The sequence below is a fragment of the Chenopodium album genome, chromosome 3, assembly GCF_948465745.1.
Source record: "Chenopodium album chromosome 3, dcCheAlbu1.1, whole genome shotgun sequence".
Lineage (NCBI taxonomy): Eukaryota > Viridiplantae > Streptophyta > Magnoliopsida > Caryophyllales > Amaranthaceae > Chenopodium > Chenopodium album.
The window spans coordinates 25006909-25027686 of NC_137836.1; the positions used below are offsets into that span (position 1 = coordinate 25006909).

The 20778-nt window shown below is 36.8% G+C and overlaps 1 protein-coding gene across 1 annotated transcript; it reads right to left on the bottom strand.

Annotated features, from left to right (window-relative positions):
- Positions 1–1632: 1632 nt before the first annotated feature.
- On the bottom strand, positions 1633–18514 carry LOC145612764 (galactan beta-1,4-galactosyltransferase GALS3-like). The gene is made up of 2 exons (XM_081668058.1): positions 17373–18514; positions 1633–2137 (listed from the first exon to the last, which is right to left on the bottom strand). The coding sequence occupies exons 1-2, from the start codon at positions 18503–18505 to the stop codon at positions 1795–1797; spliced, it is 1476 nt and encodes a 491-aa protein (XP_081524184.1). The 5' UTR covers positions 18506–18514; the 3' UTR covers positions 1633–1794.
- Between the last annotated feature and the right edge of the window lie 2264 nt (positions 18515–20778).

The following is a 20778-nucleotide window of genomic DNA, read 5'->3' on the forward strand; positions in this document are numbered from 1 at the left end:
AATTATTGTTGTGTTGAATTATATAATTTAACGTAATTTGTCAATTAGTAAATTGTTTTTTGTAATTTGTTAATTTAAGAATTGTTTTACGTAATTTGCTAATTTACGAATTATTTCATGTTATTTGTTAATTGACGGATAATTTAATTTGTTAATATTATGTTGTTTGATATTTATTGTTATTGCTTGATCACGCCTTTTACGCATGTTTGAAGGGAATTTGTACTCACGCATAATAAGATAATTAATAATCTTGTTTAAGGTTAATTTGATTATAATTCAAGTGATCGTCAATAATAGATTTGTTTGTGCATTTAATATTCAACCAACATAGATAAACAGGTTTAGGGTAATCCTAATGATTGCATGTTAGTCAGAAAGCGCACATGAATACGATCAGAATAAAGTAGAGGCCTATTATTAGGGCAGGTTCAATCTCTTTTAGGTTGGATTTGTACCTTCATCCCCGAACTACCAATCATGGTTCCAGACCTATTGGAGTTGATGATCTCCTAGATCGTTGAGGAGTGTAACCTTCACCCTGTGAACGGTTTACAAGTTCCTAAAACTTGTTGGCGAATCTTTTGCTCTAGCTTCATTCCCTTTGGACGCCACCATGCTTAAGTGTATGATCACAATGGGGTTCAAGTTTGGGGTAATGCTTGAAATATTCCCTATAATAACATTAACCTGTTAATGAGGTTATAGGTAAAAGGGGTCGTTTTAAACTGAAAAGGGGTAAATGTGGGATTATTTCCAGATTATTTGAAGTTGGGATTGTTTTCAGCATAAGTTGCAAACGTAAAATTATTAGTTTTAGTTTTTCCTATTTTTAAAATGAAGTGCTTTGCCAAACATGTAACCGCTACACTTAAAATAATATGGTCGCTTTTAGAATGTTCTTCTTTTGTTTCTTATGGTTTGTTCTGATTGACTGAAATGAGCCGAATTGAACTGAACTGAACTGAATATTTATGTGAGAAGGAAATTAAGAACTGAACTGAACTAAACTAAACAGAACTAAGCTGAAAATAATCTGAAGAGAACATGCCTTTAATAGATACAAGACTTCTCTTTTCACGCTTGCCAATGCACTATTTCAATTGTTAATATCTTTAATTACTAATGTGCAAAAATTGTAAAATTATGAAATTATGAAAGAATAAATCGAGATGAATACAACTAAGATCCTACATGACTAAATTTTCCTAATATATAAATTACCAAAGCTAGTTAAAGTGAGATATGAAAATAGTGCAAAATTCAAACTGTTACAACTAAAAAAAGTGGAGGAAGTATAACACTTTGAAAAAACCAAGGGAGTATATCCATTACGCAACCTAAAAAAATGATTAAAAAACTTTCATAATAATTGACTCAATAAAAAGAGAGTGAGGGATAACTCAAGTGGTTAGAGTTTCCCTCCCGGTTTCAGGAGATCCTGGGATCGATTCTCACCCCCGCCCTTGTGGCTCTCTAAACACCAAAAAACAAATTTGACTCAATAAAAATAAAAACATTTGTCAATGTGTGAGTTTAAACCTCCACAATTAATTATAAGTTAATAACAATTGATATGAATAGTGGAAAAAAAAAAAATTGTGTTTAATATTATGGAATAAAGAGAGTAAGTACTTCGAAAATGATTTCACTTATGGATCTATATTGTATACTTTATGTATAAAATTAAACAATAGGAGTACAATGTAATGTTATAATAATGTCATAAAAAATAAATTATAAAAAAAATAGAATAGACGACAATGATGTTTAAAAGATTTGTTTAAGCTAATATTAGAGCCTAGTTGATTGAAGCTTAGTACCAATAGTGTTGAGCTCAAACTTCTTGACTAAAGGGCCCATCAATCTAATGCCATTGTCTCGAACATATGGGGTTTTTTCTATGGTCATAGAATCATCTTTCAGGAATTGCCTGCACGGCTCCCGCCGCTCAGCAACCGTGCCATGGTAGTGATAGTACTTCATTATATTGTTAGGTAGTCGTGTTGATTTGCCTACAAAGTTCTCTGAACTATGAACCCCTGTTGCATACACATTCTTTGGTTGTATAGCGTACTTCTGATCTCTCCTCATTTTTTTCGCATTCTTGTACACCAACTCCTCGAAGCCCCATTTCCTGATAAATTTGGAAATGGTAAGAAATTTAGAAATATCAACAACATGCCATGGTACAAAAATGATTAATCCAATCTTAAAAAAGACCCATTGATAGCGGAAAAATAGTATAGCCTTGTTAAATGATTTATTTCTTAAATATCCCTCTTACTATATATTTTGCTTAAATAACTAAATACGGAGTATATTAATATCAGAGAGAGTGAGGGATAATTCAAGTGGTTAGAGCTTCCCTTTCCTGGAATTGATTCTCACCCCACCATTGTGGCTCTTTAAACACCAAAAGATATATTAATATCCAAAATTTTTTGTTGGCAAACATGACTCAAAGTTCAAAAATTGTGGTAGTTAAATACTCGTAATTAATTATTGGACATTTTGTGAAAAACTACCTTTTAAAGCATTTTTTTTGCGAGAAACTACCTTATAAAAAAAAATGTTGTAAAAAACTACCTTATAAAAGCTAAATGTACTACCCTTGGTCGGAAAGTGAGAGTTGACTTAATTTTTCCGGCGTTGACCTAGTCATGTGCCGGTCACGTGACGTTTAATTCATCTTTCCCCATTTTCCCCTAATTTTCCCTGAGCCTATCCATATAATACCCAAGATGAATTAAAAATCATGTGACCGGCACATGACTTGGTCAACGCCAGGAAAAATTTAGTCAACTCTCACTTTCCGACCAAGGGGTAGTATCTTACAACATTTAGCTTTTATAAGGTAGTTTATTACAACATTTTTTTATAAGGTAGTTTCTCGCAAAAATATTGCTTTAAAAGGTAGTTTCTCACAAAATGTCCTTAATTATTAAATACTTTCTCCGTTTTTTTTGTTACATGTAACACACCCCTTTAACACGCATTTTAAGGGAGATATTAGATTGGGTAAACGGATAAATTAATTCACAAAATTTTATCACCTATAAGAAGAAAGGTATAAGTTACTACGATTTAAATTACATAGCTTAATTCATTCATTTTCCTAATTTAATCATCTCCTCAAATAAAATGCTAAAAGTTCTGTTGCAAGTATTAAAAAAAAAAAAAAAAAAAAAAAAAAAAAAGGAAGTACTAATTTTATAAGGTAGTTTATTACAACATTTTTTTTATAAGGTAGTTTCTCGCAAAAATATTGATTTAAAAGGTAGTTTCTCACAAAATGTCCTTAATTATTAAATACTTTCTCCATATTTTTTTACATGTAACACACCCCTTTAACACGCATTTTAAGGGAGATATTAGATTGGGTAAACGGATAAATTAATTCACAAAATTTTATCACCTATAAGAAAAAAGGTATAAGTTACTACGATTTAAATTACATAGCTTTATTCATTCAGCTTTATTCATTAATCATCTCCTCAAATAAAATGCTAAAAGTTCTGTTGCAAGTAAAAAAAAAAAAAAAAAAAAAAAAAAAAGAGGAAGTACTAATTCTACGTGTATTGTCTATTTGTGTTACTTCTAAATTCTAATATTCTCAATCAAAGTTTATCAATCATGCTGGTAGTAAACTCCAATAATTGCTAGCGGGCAAGTTTCAAATTAGCCATCACCCACCCAACCTAAAGATAATACGGAGTAACATTTAATTAAACAAGTACATTCATGTGCAACTTGACCCTATTATACGGAGAATGGACAATGAACAGCATATAAAAAATGTGCTAGCATGTGACGCACCACATTTATATAATTTATAAATGTAATAAATCTAAAGCACTAATCCAGTCAATTATTCCCAACTAACATGTCAGTTAAAACTTAAAAGATTAGTTTAGGACCTCAGCTTTGTAGTAATACTCCATAGTAGTTGGGAAAATCAGGACAACAACTTTATTTCATTGTTCTCGTCCAAAACAACACTGTAAGATGAGCGTGCAAATTAAAATAAAAGAATTATATTTATAAACATCTTCTTTCTAGTTCCCTTAACTCAATTTAAAATTTGGACAAAAAAAAAAAAAATAATAATAATAATAATAATCCACTGTCTTTCTTTTTATTTATGTGCCTAAGTTTTTGTTTTGGTTTTTTTTTTTTCATTTTTTTATTTTGTTTATTTTTGGATTTTTCTAAACTCTGCCCCTTAAATTACCAAATTTCTAAGTTGTGCCCATGTTTTTTAAAAGTTTAAATTGTGACCTCCACCTCACACTATTTTATCAACAATAACCTTTGAGAGCCACAATAGTTACGTACATTAGAGAATGTTAATTAGCATTACCACCCCCAAAATGGTGTCGTCAAAAGCCCAAATCCCCTTCCCCATGTCGCCGCCAACCTAAGCTAAAATCACCACCTCAAAACCCTAAAACCCCAAAATTGAGATTATGATCACACTTTTTTTTGAAATAAAATTGACAATTATTTAAACAAATTATAACTACTTAATTCGTGCAACGCACGATACTAAACTAATCATGAAATAAAATTAAAAAATTGGGTGGATAAAACATAAACTAAAATAATTGAAATGAGAGAATGCAAAAAATGTGTTTTTATTGATAAAAGGTGAATGAAGTATGTTATACACAATTAATTTGAAAATTCTAATATAGTCTTTATGACTTTTTACATCCATAATTTTTTAAAATGGACGACTGAGATTTTTTTTAAAAAAATCATTTAATTGAAAATCATTTCTAATATAGTATTTTATATATATTTTTTATTTATAGGATTTTAAAAATACTATACAAAAAATAATTTCTGAAAGATAACAATATATTTAAAATAATTAAAAAACTATTTTTAATTAAAAATACTAATAAAAAATCAAAAAACCAATAATCTCAGCCGTTGACTTTTAAAGAATTGTGGTAGTCAAAAGTCATAAGATTACATTAGAATCATATCGATTAATTATATTACCTCTGTTACATATTATTTGCAGCGATTAGACATTTTTCCTCTCTACTTTATGTCAAATCGTTGCAAATAATATGTAATGGAGGTAGTATTAAAAATACAGTTTAAGAAAATAATTATTTAAAAAAAAATTGAGTGTGTATAACATAAGCTAGGATAATTTAAATGAGAGAAAATGCAAAAAATGAGTGTATTGATAATAAAAAGGTAAATAAGTAAGAGATAATAGATGATGAAGGTGAAATTATTGTGAGTTCAAAGAAATAAACCGTAAAAAGAATATGTTTGTTAAAAGAAGGATAAAACAAAAAGTAGAACAAAAAAATGGAAAAAAACGAAAAGTAATCCGAGTTCAAAGGGAGTTCATGTATGTGTAATCAAACTTATGCATTATCATGTGTGCTAGTCAAATACTTTGAATCTTAGCGAATACTCCATCCGTTTCAAAATAAATGCTAGTCAAAGTTGTATTATTTATAGTTATGCAAAGACGTAATAATATCACATTATGATAATTAATACTCCCTCCGTCCCCTTTTGATAGTCCCTTAGAGCAAACACAATGGTTGCCCACAAGCATTGTGGTTATTGCTTATTTTATTAATTTCTACATCTTCCACCTCACCTATAACCACTCTTATACCCATTTAATAACCAATGTCTCCCAATAGCCACAACTTTTTGGTTATACATTTTCTTTCTCCTACTTTTACCCAACCCAACCACACAATATCTCTCTTAAATCCTATTATATATAACTAATGCACTTGGTAATAATAAATTAAAACTAATAATTATTATTAGCATACATTAATTAAATAAAATGACTTATGTTTAAAATTAATGCATTATATTATTTAATTAGTAAGTTATTAGTCGTTAATTAAGAAATACACAATAATTAAGAAATACACAATAATTGCAACTTTACTAAATTCGTTAATTTATGAAGATTTGGATTATTTTGGGGTTGTGATGAGTTTTGAGATTTTGTGGGTTTTTTTTTTAATTAGATTTTGGAATATTCATTTTTTACACAATTTGATAATAAAGAGAGTAATATTCACTAAAAAAAAAATTTCAAACTACCTCAATATTGGGCTCATTTTATAGAGAAAACTAAAATAAAGTCATTGGCGTTTTTTTTTTTTTTTTAGAATTGTATTTTAAAAGTTATGGTCGTTATAAAATTACAACGATAATAAAAATCAGAGCAAATCTCAGCCATTGATTAAAAAAATAGGTGTCACAATCCTCTTGTGTCACGTCATCAAGGGTTGTCATAAAAACCCACCCACTTGCAATATTTTATTGTATAACCAACCCCAAATAACCGGTTACGAGAATAACCAGGTTATTGAAAAATCCCCCCAACTTGAGTGTAAAAAAAAAAAAAATCCCCCCAACTTTTTCACTTTCTTCAATTTTTTATTATTTTTTCAGTTTCTCTCTCCTAATAACCAACCCAATTGGTTAACCATTGGGCATGCTCTTATGGGCATTTTTCACGGGAATTAATAAACACAAATAAGAATAGTTAACGTACATTGAAAAAGTAAATTGACATTAAGTATGCAAAAAAGTAGAGAGAGAAAGTAATAAAAGTACATGAAAAAACAAAATTTACATGGAAAATTTAAATTTTTACAAATATTATAGCAAATTGAAGGAAATTTTGGTAAAAATTTAATATTAACGATTGTTGGAAAAAATAAATAAGGTGAACATTTTGGGACTAAAATTTGTCCATAAGGGACTATCAAAATGTGCTAGTAAGGGGGATGAAGGGAGTATTTAATCATAATTTATCGCTTCCCTTGCCACAAATTTTCTAAATTACACCTTGGGTCTTCTTTTGTTTTCCCCATAAAAATTTCCACAATCATTAGAGGGTGTTTGTTTAGGGGGATAAAAAGGGTGGGACAAGAAATAGAAGAAATTTAGTGTTTGTTTGGAGGGATGAGAAAGAGGGTTAGGGATAAGGATTAAAACACCCACTTATCCCTCCATTTCTATAACTAAGGGGGTGGTATAAGGGGAAGGGATAAGAAATGAGTTTTAAAAGACCAAATTACTGTTAATGTAATTGAAAGAGTAGAAGTTAGTAAGGGTATTTTTATAAATTCAATACTTATCTCTAATTTGTTTCCCATACTTACCAAACATGAGATAAAAATTATTTATCCTTGTCCCACCTGTCAATTCCCTATTTTTATTCTCCCTTCTTATCCCTCTTATTTTCATCCCACCAACAAAACACCCGTTATAACATGTCTTAAAAAAAATATTCCTAGATCCCTTTGTCCAAAAACTGTGAGTTCAAATTAGCGAATTAAACAAATTCAACAAGATTTACCGTAACACGGAGTACAAAGTATTAAACCTTGTAGATTCATGATGATTTTGGTCATTTTTTAAAAAGTTACACTCACAAAAGTACAGTAGAACAATATTTTTTTTTTTTTTTTTTTTTTGACAACAGCAAAAACAAAAACAACACAAAGGAAAAACTAAAAAACATCAAAAATTGCCGAGGTTGAAAAGCTGCTAGCATTGGCCCGGCATTGATTAGCGATTTGGTGGGGAAGATTAACTTCTGTTCTATCAACTTTAAGGACGATGCAATGTTGAAAGGTGCTACCAATCTTGATAATTTCTTTCATAGTCCAAAGGTTATGAATCTCCGAGGGCCTCTTTTTCCTCAAAGTGGTGACTAATAGAGCAGAATAAGTTAAAATTTTAATAGAAGTATAACCATTCTCACTAGCCCATCTTAAAGCAAAATGGCAAGCCTAAAAATCAGCCTGTAAGGCTGAAGAGGCAATTCCAGAAGAGCCTCCAGCTGCCCTTTCACCCAGTTGATGAAGCTCTATTGTCCAACCAACCCCATAGTGCTTACTTTGTTTGTGCCAAGATCCATCAACTCTAATAGTGGTTAGAACTATGGAGTCGTTAAAAAGAAGGGCGTGATACAGACGTCCAAGCGAGGCTTGTAAAAAACCCGGGGGAGGAATAGTGGGAATATCTATAGTGGAAACAAGTTCGTGCCATCTAGTGTCTATCTTGGTAAAATCATGTAACAACTTAGAAGCCTCTGCAAGACTTCTAAAGAGACATCTCAGATAGCCATTATCATTCTGAAAGACTCGCTTGTTCCTTGTCAACCATATAGCCCATAAAGTAACCACAAAGGTTTGAATACGATGGCTACGTATTCCATCCTGACTATAGAAGAGCAGGATATGACTTCGGATCCATTCCCGAAGGAGAGTGGGCCCGGTAGGTTTTGAGCAGTTCGGTATTTGGCAATTATCCCAAGCATACCGAGCTATAGACACTCAAGGAATAGGTGAAAACCATTCTCCTCTTTTTCACCACAATAGTCACATAAGGTATCAGTGACAATTTTCCTAGAACGAAGATTGGTTTTGACGGGGAGGCCATTGACAGCCAGTTTCCATAAAAAAATACGCCATTTGTTTTGGGGTTTTTTGTATGTACCCGAATGGAGGGTGTGTAAGTCCCTCGGGAGACAGATCTGCAATGCAACACTCGAACGGCCTGATCACCTGCAAAACAACGGACCCCGGGGGGGCCGGAGGTCCGCCTCCGACGATCAAGTCAGTGACCGAAATAATGTATTTTAGAGAGAGAAAGTAGAGAAAAGGGAGAGTAAATGTGGGGGGCATTGCCCTTGGAGAGAGAATTCGATCCCCCGAAACTGATGTAAAGATCAGTATTTATATAGCATTGGGATATGTGCCTCTTAGGTTATTTAACCTAAGTAGATTGGCTTCCCATAATTTTACGGTTTCTAAGGTTGTGGGCTTAGAGCCCATTTTCACCCTTCTATCATTGAGTGGCACGTGTCATGCTCTAATTGGCTCATTGAGCGCTGAGCTTGCGGACAGGTTTCGCGGTGGCATTGGTCCACATATAGGGGGTATTTTTACCCCAAACATTAGCCCCTCGAAAGGGGTAATTTCTCTTTTAAGAGGAGTTACTCCTTTCGAAATCAAGGATTTATTTTCCGCTTGTTCAAAAGCTCTATGGGCGGCATATGTCTAGTTCAATAAAAGAAAGATTTGATTAACTTAGAAAATTTGATACCTTAAAGGGTATGATATTTTCTAAGTTAATCAATCATTATAATGATTGCCGCCTGAACTAGACAGATGACGACTTTTATTTCTTTTAGCCCCACTATGGTGGTCATATGACCTTTGGGTGACTTAGAATATTTTTTAGACGTTTGACATCCCATAAGGCAGGAGGCGAATGGCCGCCTGGGGTAGGAGGCAAATGGCCGCCTGGGGGCAGGAGGCAAATGGCCGCCTGACTCTTCATAGGGCAGGAGGCAAATGTCGCCTGACTTTTCATAGGGCAGGAGGCAAATGGTCGCCTGGGGGCAGGAGGCAAATGGCCGCCTGGGGGCAGGAGGCAAATGGCCGCCTGACTCTTCATAGGGCAGGAGGCAAATGGCCGCCTGGGGGCAGGAGGCAAATGGCCGCCTGACTCTTCATAGGGCAGGAGGCAAATGCCGCCTGACTTTTCATAGGGCAAGAGGCAAATGGCCGCCTGGGGGCAGGAGGCAAATGGTCGCCTGACTCTTCATAGGGCAGGAGGCAAATGCCGCCTGACTTTTCATAGGGCAGGAGGCAAATGGCCGCCTGGGGGCAGGAGGCAAATGGCCGCCTGACTCTTCATAGGGCAGGAGGCAAATGGCGCCTAACTTTTCATAGGGCAGGAGGCAAATGGCCGCCTGACTTTTCATAGGGCAGGAGGCAAATGGCCGCCTGGGGTGTTTGTTTTCCAATTATACTTTCAATGTCCTTTTACCCCATTGGGAGGACTTGTATAATTTCAGAAGGTAATCTAGGTTAGAACTTCGGTCGGTCACCGGCTGATGTCTTTTGGACATCCGGTTCCCAAAGACTTGGTCATTCTTTAGATTACCCAGGTCAGGCGGCTATGAGTTAACCAATGAGGTCGTTCAATTTTTGCCGCCTGCATGCGTACGTAAAGCAAACGATAGAGTTCTTTCTGCGACGATTGCACCCGGAGGGGTGTCGCCGGACGCCACATTTCACATTGGAGCGGGCGAATTTACAAAAAATGTATAACCATCCGGCCATTGGCCTCATGTCTTTTTCAAGACGGTTGTATAGCCATTGTACAACTCTTTTTCGCCCCAACCGGGAGAGTCCGTGCAATTTGGAGTGAAAAGCCTATGTAAGAACTTTGGTCGGTCACCAACTGGTGTCTTAGGACATCCGGTGTTCCGAAAACTTGGTCGTTCTTTTAGACTGTTCTGGTCAGACGGCTATGAGTTGACCAATTTGGTCGTTCAATTGTGGCCGTCTGCATAGGTACGTAGAGCAAGCAAGTTGGCTTCTCTCTGCGACGATTGCACCCGGAGGGGTGTCGCCGAACGCCTTTGTCCATGTTGGGACAGGCGAATTTGTGAAAAAGCAGCCATCCGGCCATTGGCCTCTGGTCTAGGTTGAGACCGGCTATATAGCCACTAAGCGGTTTTGTGCTTAGCTTAATTATCTGGCCATTGGCCGCATGTCACTTGGACGTTGAATTTGCTACTAAGTTTCAAACTTAGTTTATTATCCGGCCCTTGGCCTCACGCCACTTGGACGTTAATTTAGCTACTAAGTTTCAAACTTAGTTTAGTATCCGGCCGGACGTTAATTTAGCTACTAAGTTTCAAACGTAGTTTAGTATCCGGCCATTGGCCTCACGCCACTTGGACGTTAAATTGGCCTCACGCCACTTGGACGTTAAATTTGCTACTAAGTTTCAAACTCCAATATTCAAACGCTTGGTGCGGCTTTGAATTGCTTTGAAAGCTCCAGGGGCCTGCCAGCTCAGGAAGCCAAACGCCCGTATCGGAGTCGGAGATATCGCAAGCTCCTTATTGTAGTACCATGCGGCATTTGTCATTTCATGCCGCTTGCCTTGAACTTAATTTGCCGCCTGTGCTAGCTTATACATGTTTGAACACAAGTTCTCGAAGGTTGGTCGGCTTTGAGATGTCAAGCAACTGAGCTTGAAGAATGATTTTGATCACTGATTACACAAGCGGTTATTTTGCATAATAATGATGAACAAAGCAGCCCCTGCTCACATAAGAGAACGCATCCAAATTGGCTTTAGAGCCGTTTGAGTGCAACCGGGCTTAATTGGGACAAGAAGCAGCCCACAGCCGAGATGGATAGATGAGCAAAGCAACCTCTACATTCGGTAGGTGCGGCTGCTCTCTCAAGGTGACCTTCTTTGCATCAGATTGGAGGTCGAGCGGCTCCATGATTACCGACTGAGTGAGCTCAACCAATGAGATATGGAGTTGAAGTTCGCTGCTAGAACAATTAGAGATTGCTTGCTCACTACTTAGACGGCATGTCGTCATATGTATAGCAACAGTCACTTGACCAAGCTTGCACATTAATAACCACAGCCGTATAAATAAGAGTAATATGTAATGTCAGCCGACTCTTTCTCTTTTTATGATGAACAAAGCCGCCACGCAGCCGGACATAATTGATTGGTCAGGCTCAACTAGCCAATGCCATAGTCGGGCTAGGTTGATTACAATCTAATGGCACAGCCGCTTATATACCTCACGTAATAGGTAGTGTCAGCCGCTTGATCCAAGCAGCCAGTACAGTCGGGCAGACTTTAACAGCCCCTAGCAGCCAATACATCCGGCCTTGGTTAATGAACAAAGCAGAACAGCTTAATTGATGAGCAATAATGCCACTGCAGCCGGACATTAATGCCATTTAACGACAGTCGGCTTCAATGATGTCTAACTTTGTTTAGCTTGGTTGCCGCTTAATTGAGGAACCGCACTTAATTGTGGCAGGCAGCAGCCCCACTGCCGGCTTGGTTGCCGCTTGACCAAGCTCAAAATCGATCTCTCTTGTTAGCTTTGACAACATTGAGTACTTTCTGTATGCCATATGCTAACTTATTCGACTCGACATTAGAGTCGCTTGTATAAAGCTGGGCTTCAATACCTTCTGACCCTTGTATATATATACTAAAGTAATATTCTACTCACATGTATAATATATACTTAAGTAGTAGTGCCGCATGCTTTCTTTTTCCACCAAAATGTATGTACATACAAAATGTTAGTGCTGCATGCTTTCTTTCTTTTTTTTTTTTATTATTATTTTTTATTATTTTTTTTTTGTAATCATAATAATGATTGCAATTTTGCATGAAACCCAACTAACTTCACGCAATAAAGCTGCTTCATGAGTGGTACAACCGGTAAAGAAGACCGATTTTGAATGAAAATGCGACCACATACATATGGTTATGGGTGATTAGCAACCCTTGACAATCGAGCTCTCTTGCAAGCTCACATCACAGCCGGCTTTGAGGTTGAACAAAGCAACCATGGCAGCCAGCTTTGAGGTTGTTCAAAGCAACCCCTACAGCCGGTATTTAATTGGGTACAACCCAGGCAGTATGTAGCGCAAAAATTATAAATTGATTTATTACGACCCAGACGGCTTGGAGTAAGTTCGAGCTCAATGAGCCAATACTGCAGCCGAAATAGGTTGGTTACAATCCAACGTCACAACCGCTCAATTTGATGAATATAGCAGCCACGTATCCGAAGAACAAAGCACCTTTGCGGCTGGGCTTGAGTATGAACCAAGCAGCCCCTACAGCCGGCTAAATTGACGAGGAAAGCTGCCCATACAGCCGGCTAAATTGACGAGGAAAGCTGCCCATACAGCCGGCTTTGATTGAGGAACAAAGATGCCCCTCAGCCGGGCTTGGTTGAGCCACAAAGAAACCACACAGTCGAGCTTGGTTGAGGAAAGAAGCAGGTCATCATCCGGGCTTAATGAGCCAATGACATAGCCGGTTTTAATGAAGAACAAAGCAGTCGTTTGACAATCGTGTCACTGAGTCTGTAGCTTTGTTTGGCTTAGTTGCCGTTTGACTAAGCTCATAATATATATATATATATATATATATATATATATATATATATATATATATATATATATATATATATATATATATATATATATATATATATATATATATATATATATATATTACATCATAATAATGATGAATATAGTAGCATTGCAGCCATGGCAGCCGTTTAATTGAGGCACCGTTCATGGCTCTTACCGGCTGACACTGTTGGAGCAAAGCTACCCCATGCCGCCTGAGTACACTAATGTAAAAGATGATGCTCAGCCGGCACAAAGTCCGTCTGTGTATGCTAACACAAGAAAAAACTTGGCCGCTTGTGTATGCTAACACAAGAAATCAGCTAGGTTGTCTAGGTAGCTCAACGGCTGGTCCTAGAAGCTATATGTCATCCATACACTTGATACCTTGATGCTCAACCCGGTTGCCGACTTGCGTATGAATCGATAGCATGTAGCATTGGGTGTATTGAGCAATGTTGAATGAATGTGCCGCATGACACTCATAGGCGGCTTTGAATGACATACAACCGTGGAGCTTACTTTCAATGTGGTGAATATACAAGCTGCTCATGAAAGTATGTATTAAAACTTGCCGCCTATGCTATTTTAATGCATGATGACTCTAGTGTAGCTTATGAAGCTTAATGAATCAAACTTGCTAGCTGTCAAAAACTTGGGAGTATGGAAATGCATGAGTATACTTGCCGCATGCATGTACCCCACTAATAACAAGAGTTTACTCTTGGATAATATTACGTGTGTAGTAATACAATTTATGTGATGTTGATAGTATCAAACTATCAATCACCGATAGCATGTCACCACCTGACTGAGCATAAATGCCGGCTGTATGATCCGGCTGGGTGGCCTGAGCATGCGACCGACTCATTAAATGAGTCGGATTAAAATAGTGGAGTTGGCCAATTTAGCCGTCTCTCCCCTAATAAAATTTAGATTAAACGGCATTGCCCTTTAACCTTCAAATATGCATGACTTAGTCTGACAGGCCTTTTTGGCCGCCTGACTCTCAACATTCAGCCTCATGACACCTATTGTACTTCACATCCGGCCTCATGACGCCTGCTGCCTCCCAAAGGAGGCTCCTCTCTTGAGTCGGTGATCCACAACCGTTGTGCCATTACAGATGTGTCTCCCCACAGACGGCGCCAAATGTTTTGGGGTTTTTTGTACGTACCCGAATGGAGGGTGTGTACGTCCCTCGAGAGACTGATCTGCAATGCAACACTCGAACGACCCGATCACCTGCAAAACAACGGACCCCGGGGGGGCCAGAGGTCCGCCTCTGACGATCAAGTCAGTGACCGAAATAATGTATTTTAGAGAGAGAAAGTAGAGAAAAGGGAGAGTAAATGTGGGGGGCATTGCCCTTGGAGAGAGAATTCGATCCCCCGAAACTGATGTAAAGATCAGTATTTATATAGCATTGGGATATGTGCCTCTTAGGTTATTTAACCTAAGTAGATTGGCTTCCCATCATTTTACGATTTCTAAGGTTGTGGGCTTAGAGCCCATTTTCACCCTTCTATCATTGAGTGACACGTGTCATGCTCTAATTGGCTCATTGAGCGCTGAGCTTGCGGACAGGTGTCGCGGTGGCATTGGTCCACATATAGGGGGTATTTTTACCCCAAACACCATTTGGGTGGGATCTCCAGATGCCATACAATTCTGAAAAAATCAAGATCTTCTTTTCTATAGGAGGGCTCAGACCGACCATCTATGTTAGCAAGAAAGGCATAACCTGTTTTAACCGTATAAGTGCCTGCTTTATGCCAAGTCCAATACAGGAAGTCTTCTTCTTCCTCAGAAGGGAGGTCGATAGTTAAGATTTCCTGTGCACTATCCCACTCAAAACGTTCTCGGATAAGCCACACATTCCAGGAGCGAAGAGGGGTAATGAAATCCTTGACCTTCCAAGAAGCACTCTGTCTTAGGTTTTGGTTAGAGTTAACAATAGGAATTTTATTGTTAACCCGGGGGGAGCTAGAGGCTAGAACACTGTCCCCGGAACCAATTTTCCACGCAAAACCTTTTCTCATCCTCGCCGAGAGAGAATGCATAGTCTTCCTAACCCAGGAAAAATAAGTCGGAGGAGGCTTTCGCAAGTCAGAAGTCGGACATAGGATACAATCAGACTTTGCATTATAGACCCGAGCAGCCAGCAGTTGAGGGTTTGTATGGATTTTGAGGATATTCTTAAATAAAAGGGCATCATTGTAAGTACCCGTAGCACGGATGCCAAGACCCCCCATGCCTTTTGGAAGCTGAATTTGATGTCTGTTTACCTAGTGAATACCTTTTTCTCCACTTTTGGCCCACCAAAATCTAGTGAAGAGAGAATCAAGTTTGTTGGAGATGGAAACCGGGAGTTTGCAAGATTTCATAACATGAGCCACCATACCCAAAAGAACAGAGTTAATAAGGACGAGTTTGGCACTATCCGAGAGTTTGCAGTGTGCCCAAGAGATTATTTTCTTTTTAACACGTTCAACAAGCTCAACAAACAAAGGCCCTTTCCTTCCAGATATATCTATAGGAACTCCCAAATGTTTACCCATATTCTCAGTAATAGGAACTCGAAGGGTGGATTTATACAATTCTGCCATTTCTGGGGAAATCGAAGGGCTAAATTTGACAAAGGATTTAGCAAAATTAATCTGTTGACCAGAAGCTTTCCCAAATCTAGCAAGGATATCAGCTATTGTTTCACAGGAATCTTGAGAACATTTAAAGAAAAACATTGCATCATCCGCAAAAAATAAATGAGAGATTGAGGGGGCTCGTCTGGAGATTTTAATACCACTAAGACAATTTATGTCTTCAGCCAGCAATAACATTCGGGACAGAACATCCATACAAAATAAAAATAAATATGGAGAGAGAGGGTCACCTTGTCGGAGACCACAAGAGGGGGTGAAAGAATCAGAACAATAAATAAAGATAGAGGGAGACAAAGTATTAACCTTGTAGATTCATGATGGTTTTTGATCATTTTTTTTTTAAAGTTACCAGGGCTGGCCCGGAGGGGTAGGCCTTGAGTGCGGCCGTCTAGGGCCCACGGCAGCCCATAAATTTACAAAAAATCAATTTGCATAGTTGTGGAATTTTACTTGTAGTTTTTACTCATTAAAAAAAATAAAAAAAAATAAAAAAAATAAAAAAATAAAAAAAAAAAACTTTCTAAATAAAGATAATTATTGCATTTAGTTAACAATCAACATTAAATTACTTGGATGTCAAATAAGTAGTAATAACAATGCAATATAACCTCTTCACTTATTCTAATCTTCCGGTTTCTATGAGTATCTGCTTTAAAATATTAGTCTTTTCAATTACACCATTTCATATTTATTCAAATATCAAAATATTATGCAAAGTTATTACTCCATTATTGTGTATGGAGCCTTACTATTCAAATAATATAAACTATTTTCATTGTCTTATATTTCCTCCGTTCTTTTATTATTGCACCACTTGCCTTTTTAGGAAGTTTCACAAATATTGCACTATTTCCTCTTTAGGAAAAAAATTATTTGTGTTCACACTAAAAATACCCAACATACCCTTGCTTTTTCACACTTACTAAGTTACTTTTTAGTTTATCAATATATCACATGGACAAATTTGTATTTTTACCTTTTTCTCTCTTACTTTTTTCCACTACCAAAATATTTATACCCAACCTATATAATGCAATAATAAAAAAAACGGAGGAAGTATTTAAAACTATTGCGTATAAAAAAATTTGTTTATATAAGGGACTCTTTTCTTATATTATGCCTAGACCCCATAGATTTCCAGGAACCGGGTTGGAAGTTATACTTGCAAAAGAACAGTAGGTTAATAAACAGAGATAGAGGGACTTTATCTTTCTCAAAACCAATTACTCCGGTATGAATTTTAATATCATTATTAATTTTGATCGACTTCCACATTAATAAATTCATTCACAGACCTGAGTTAAAAAATTCGTTCACAAACCTGAGTTAAAAAATTCATTCACTAACCTACTAAAATTACGCACAAATAATACTGTATCAGAGATCAAACAACATGGATTCTTTGCCGGAATTGCCACTCATATTTATTTTTAATTTTAATATTTGATTAGTTATATTACCAAGTCTATCAATCTTTTTGTGATTTTCTATTACCAATCTTTTAATATTCAATATCTTACCTACATTAATAATTTTTCTAAAAATTGAATTTAAATAATATATCCTACATCCCGGTACTTTACCCATTTTTATTCATTCAGAAGAAGAATTGAAGAAAAATAAAGTAACAAACGCCAAATATGCAACTTCACCAAATAAAAATTCAACAATTGCAGAAAAAGAAAATTTTATAGAGAGAAAAAGAACATACTTGTTAATTTTAATTTGGCCAGCATCCTCAGCTAAGCAGAGTCTGTTTGACATAGATACTTGTTCAAAATTGATTAGAGTATAATCCTTGAGCGTTTCCGTGATCGAATCAAGAGACGATTCCCCTGGCAAAAAAATATACTCATCCACATCAAAAAAGAACATCCATTTCGTATCGAATCGATGTCTATGTAAGCAATCATTTAGTATAAGCATTTGGTTATGATAAAACCCATCGAATTCCTCTTGATCTTTGATATCGTGTATTGTAACAAACCCAAGATCAATCCATGGCAAAAGTACACCCATTACTTCAGGGTGTATACCACCTGCATCGTTGAACACAAAATGAGATTTCGTTCCGAACAGTCTGATGTGATACGCAATCCACTCGCGGACTCTCTGAGGGCTGAGGTTACCGAACAATGAGCTACCGCAGTAGAGGTAGTCGTATTTAGGAGGGGCGAGAAATTGTGATGGATGCCACGAATTTGGGGGTTCGTTTAAGGCTATGATCGTGTCAATTGAGTTAATATCCCGATCGTAGCCGCCGTTAGTGGAGGCGTGGAGGAGGAGACGGCCACCCGTAGAAGAGTCCGTACCTGTAGGGAATGTACAATTGACAACTACTACGACATAGGCACGGGCGAACCCGAAGTCCTGGAAAGAAAGTTTTTGCCCTGAGACTGCAAAATGTGAACCGTTGTTGGACTGGTACTCGCAGTTGTAGGTGGGATGACCGTAGTCGTGGAGGGGTTTGGAGGAAAGCCCGATGACGGCGAAGGTGTTGGGACCGCCGCGGTAGGCGGACATAAAGACGAAATTGTACGCGGCGGTCCCCACTGCGTAGAAGGAGCGTTTTAAGACTCCGTTGTCAAGGATCTGATCGGAGGGTTGTTGAGGAGGTGGTGGAGTGGTGGTGGTGGTGGGGCAGGAGGTGACATCGGAGGTAAAAAAGGGGAGAAAGCGGGTGGGTAGGAATTGAAAGAGGGTGGCAACGGAGCAGAAAAGGAGGAGAGCAATAAAGATGAGCTTGAGCTCAGATGAGTAGTTGTTCCTCCACATTAAACCAAATATGCTGCTGGCTTTTCTCTCTCCTGTTTTTCTGAATTTGTCTCTCTGAATCTTTCCCATTTCATTTTGGGGGAGACGTTGACTAACAAGAATTGGGAAGGAAGTGGAGTGATTATAATATTTTGTTGTCTTTTTCGGTTGGATTATTTTGAATAATATAACCTACCCCCTTAATTAATTAATGTTCATGGTTAATTTAAGTACTACCTCCGTTAAATGTTATGTGCAAATTTGGGGTATTATTTGTTTTAACTTAGATAAAACACACAAGAGGGGGGGGTGAATTGTGTAGGAACTAGTGTTCCCAAATTTTGCGGAAATTAAAAACGTAGAACGAAATAAAGAGATGCAAAGAGATTTTTACGTGGAAACTCCTTGTGCCCAACAAGGAGAAAACCACGACCACTTGGGATTTTCGAACACGACTTCACTAAATAGGGCAACTACTCCGTTACAACCTATAAGGAACTCGACAAAACTTAAGTTCCAATTAGAACCTAAGCCAACCCCAAATGCTCACTCTAGCTTCTACTCCGAAGCCTACACTCAAGACTTAACTCTAAGTCTTTAGAAGGATCACTCAACCCTTTCCCAAATTACAACTCAGTAATTTGAACTCTACGTGTTTAGATATCTTACAATAGTTGGAACATAGGAATACTTTCACTGACAAATATATTTTACTCAAATGTTGTACGATTGTCAAGATTGCCTTAAAACTGAAACTCAACTCCTTTTTTATACTGTTTCATCAACCCAACCACCTTCCCCACATTCTCCACTACTTGAGGTGGTGTTCCTAAACTTTAGGAACTAACTCAAGCAATGTAGAGAAGTCAGGAAAGTCGTTCAATATAGAACGTGGGATGAGGTTTGAATAAATCTTTTCCTTGGAGAGTAATTTAAGGAATCAGTTAAAATCTTTTTACAGAAGATATTTATTTTGTTAAAATATCAAAGAAATATATTTTTATAATATTTTAACAAAAACCAAAAATAAGATAAAAACCAATTTTATAAAACTGATCGATCGTTTAACTTTTAATTCCAATTAACTCTCGTATTCCTTGTGTTCCAACCAATCATAAAATATCAAACACTTACATAAAGCCTAAAAATAATAACTCATACTTTTTAGTCTTCATGTAATACTCGTTGCTCTTATGATATTCCAATTGGACCTTTGATAACTCTATCTTGCCAAATAGAACATCCAAGCATAAAACCTTCTTTGCTTTCTTCACTTCAAATTGTTGTGTATGCCATATGTAGATTAAGGACTTCTCTTAGTTCCAACCCCGGAACTTTGTTCTTAATAAGAACTTGCCTAAATAACCTGCACACTTAATACACTTTTATCAAATCGAGTTTGCTTGTCATCACCAAAACTAATCGAGGTCAACAATTTGTGAGATATAAAATATTTCAAAGTTACACACAACATTTAACGGAGGTAGTAAATTGTTGCATCTTTACTTCAGTAGGTAGCAAATTGGACAAATGGTTTCGAATAGAATTGTGCATCGGTCTAAATTCTAAATGGATCGAATCATAATCAAAATTAGCCGGAACTGAACGCCGACTCACACTCAATTCAGATACATGTCACACTCAAGGCAAAACCCTTGACAAGGTGTTCCAAACGACTTACAGTGAGCCATAAAAAAATTGTCTCGGAAGGGTAACCACGTCATTATTGTAAAGGATAATTGTAACACCCTAGAAATTCCTTTCTTTTAAAATACCTGTTTTTCCCTGTTTAAAATTTTAAATAGGAATATCTAAGACATTACCGCCATCGTGAAAACGGCTAAGGCAACTATCAAAGACACACAGCGGAAGACTAATTTCAAAACCGTTCAAAACAAGTCAACTTGAAAAGTCTATCAACGAAAGTAAAGTCAAACCAAAGTCAAACGAAGTAAAATAAAATCAACCTACAACTTGGAACCATCATAGGCCCTTATTAAAACCAAACCAAATTCAAAACCTTTTCGTTAGTCATGCATAATAATAATATCATAAATAATCAAAGCAATAAACACATCATATACTTATAGAAACTAGCTGTAGACACCCATTTGTGTCTCCCCAAAACCAAACCCGGTGATGAGTGTCTTTCACGTCGAATCATAATCGAATGAAGTGAAAGTATGGAAAGTTTAGTGTTGCGGAAAGTTTTAATTTCTTTTCTCTTCTCTCTGTTTTTGAAAACCTATTTTAAGAAAACAGCCAATCCAGTTTTGTTGGTCCATGATATGGGTCCAATAGTAGTGTAGTTGGATAGGGCTTGAAAAGAGATTTCCAACGATATATTATAAGCCCAATTCCGA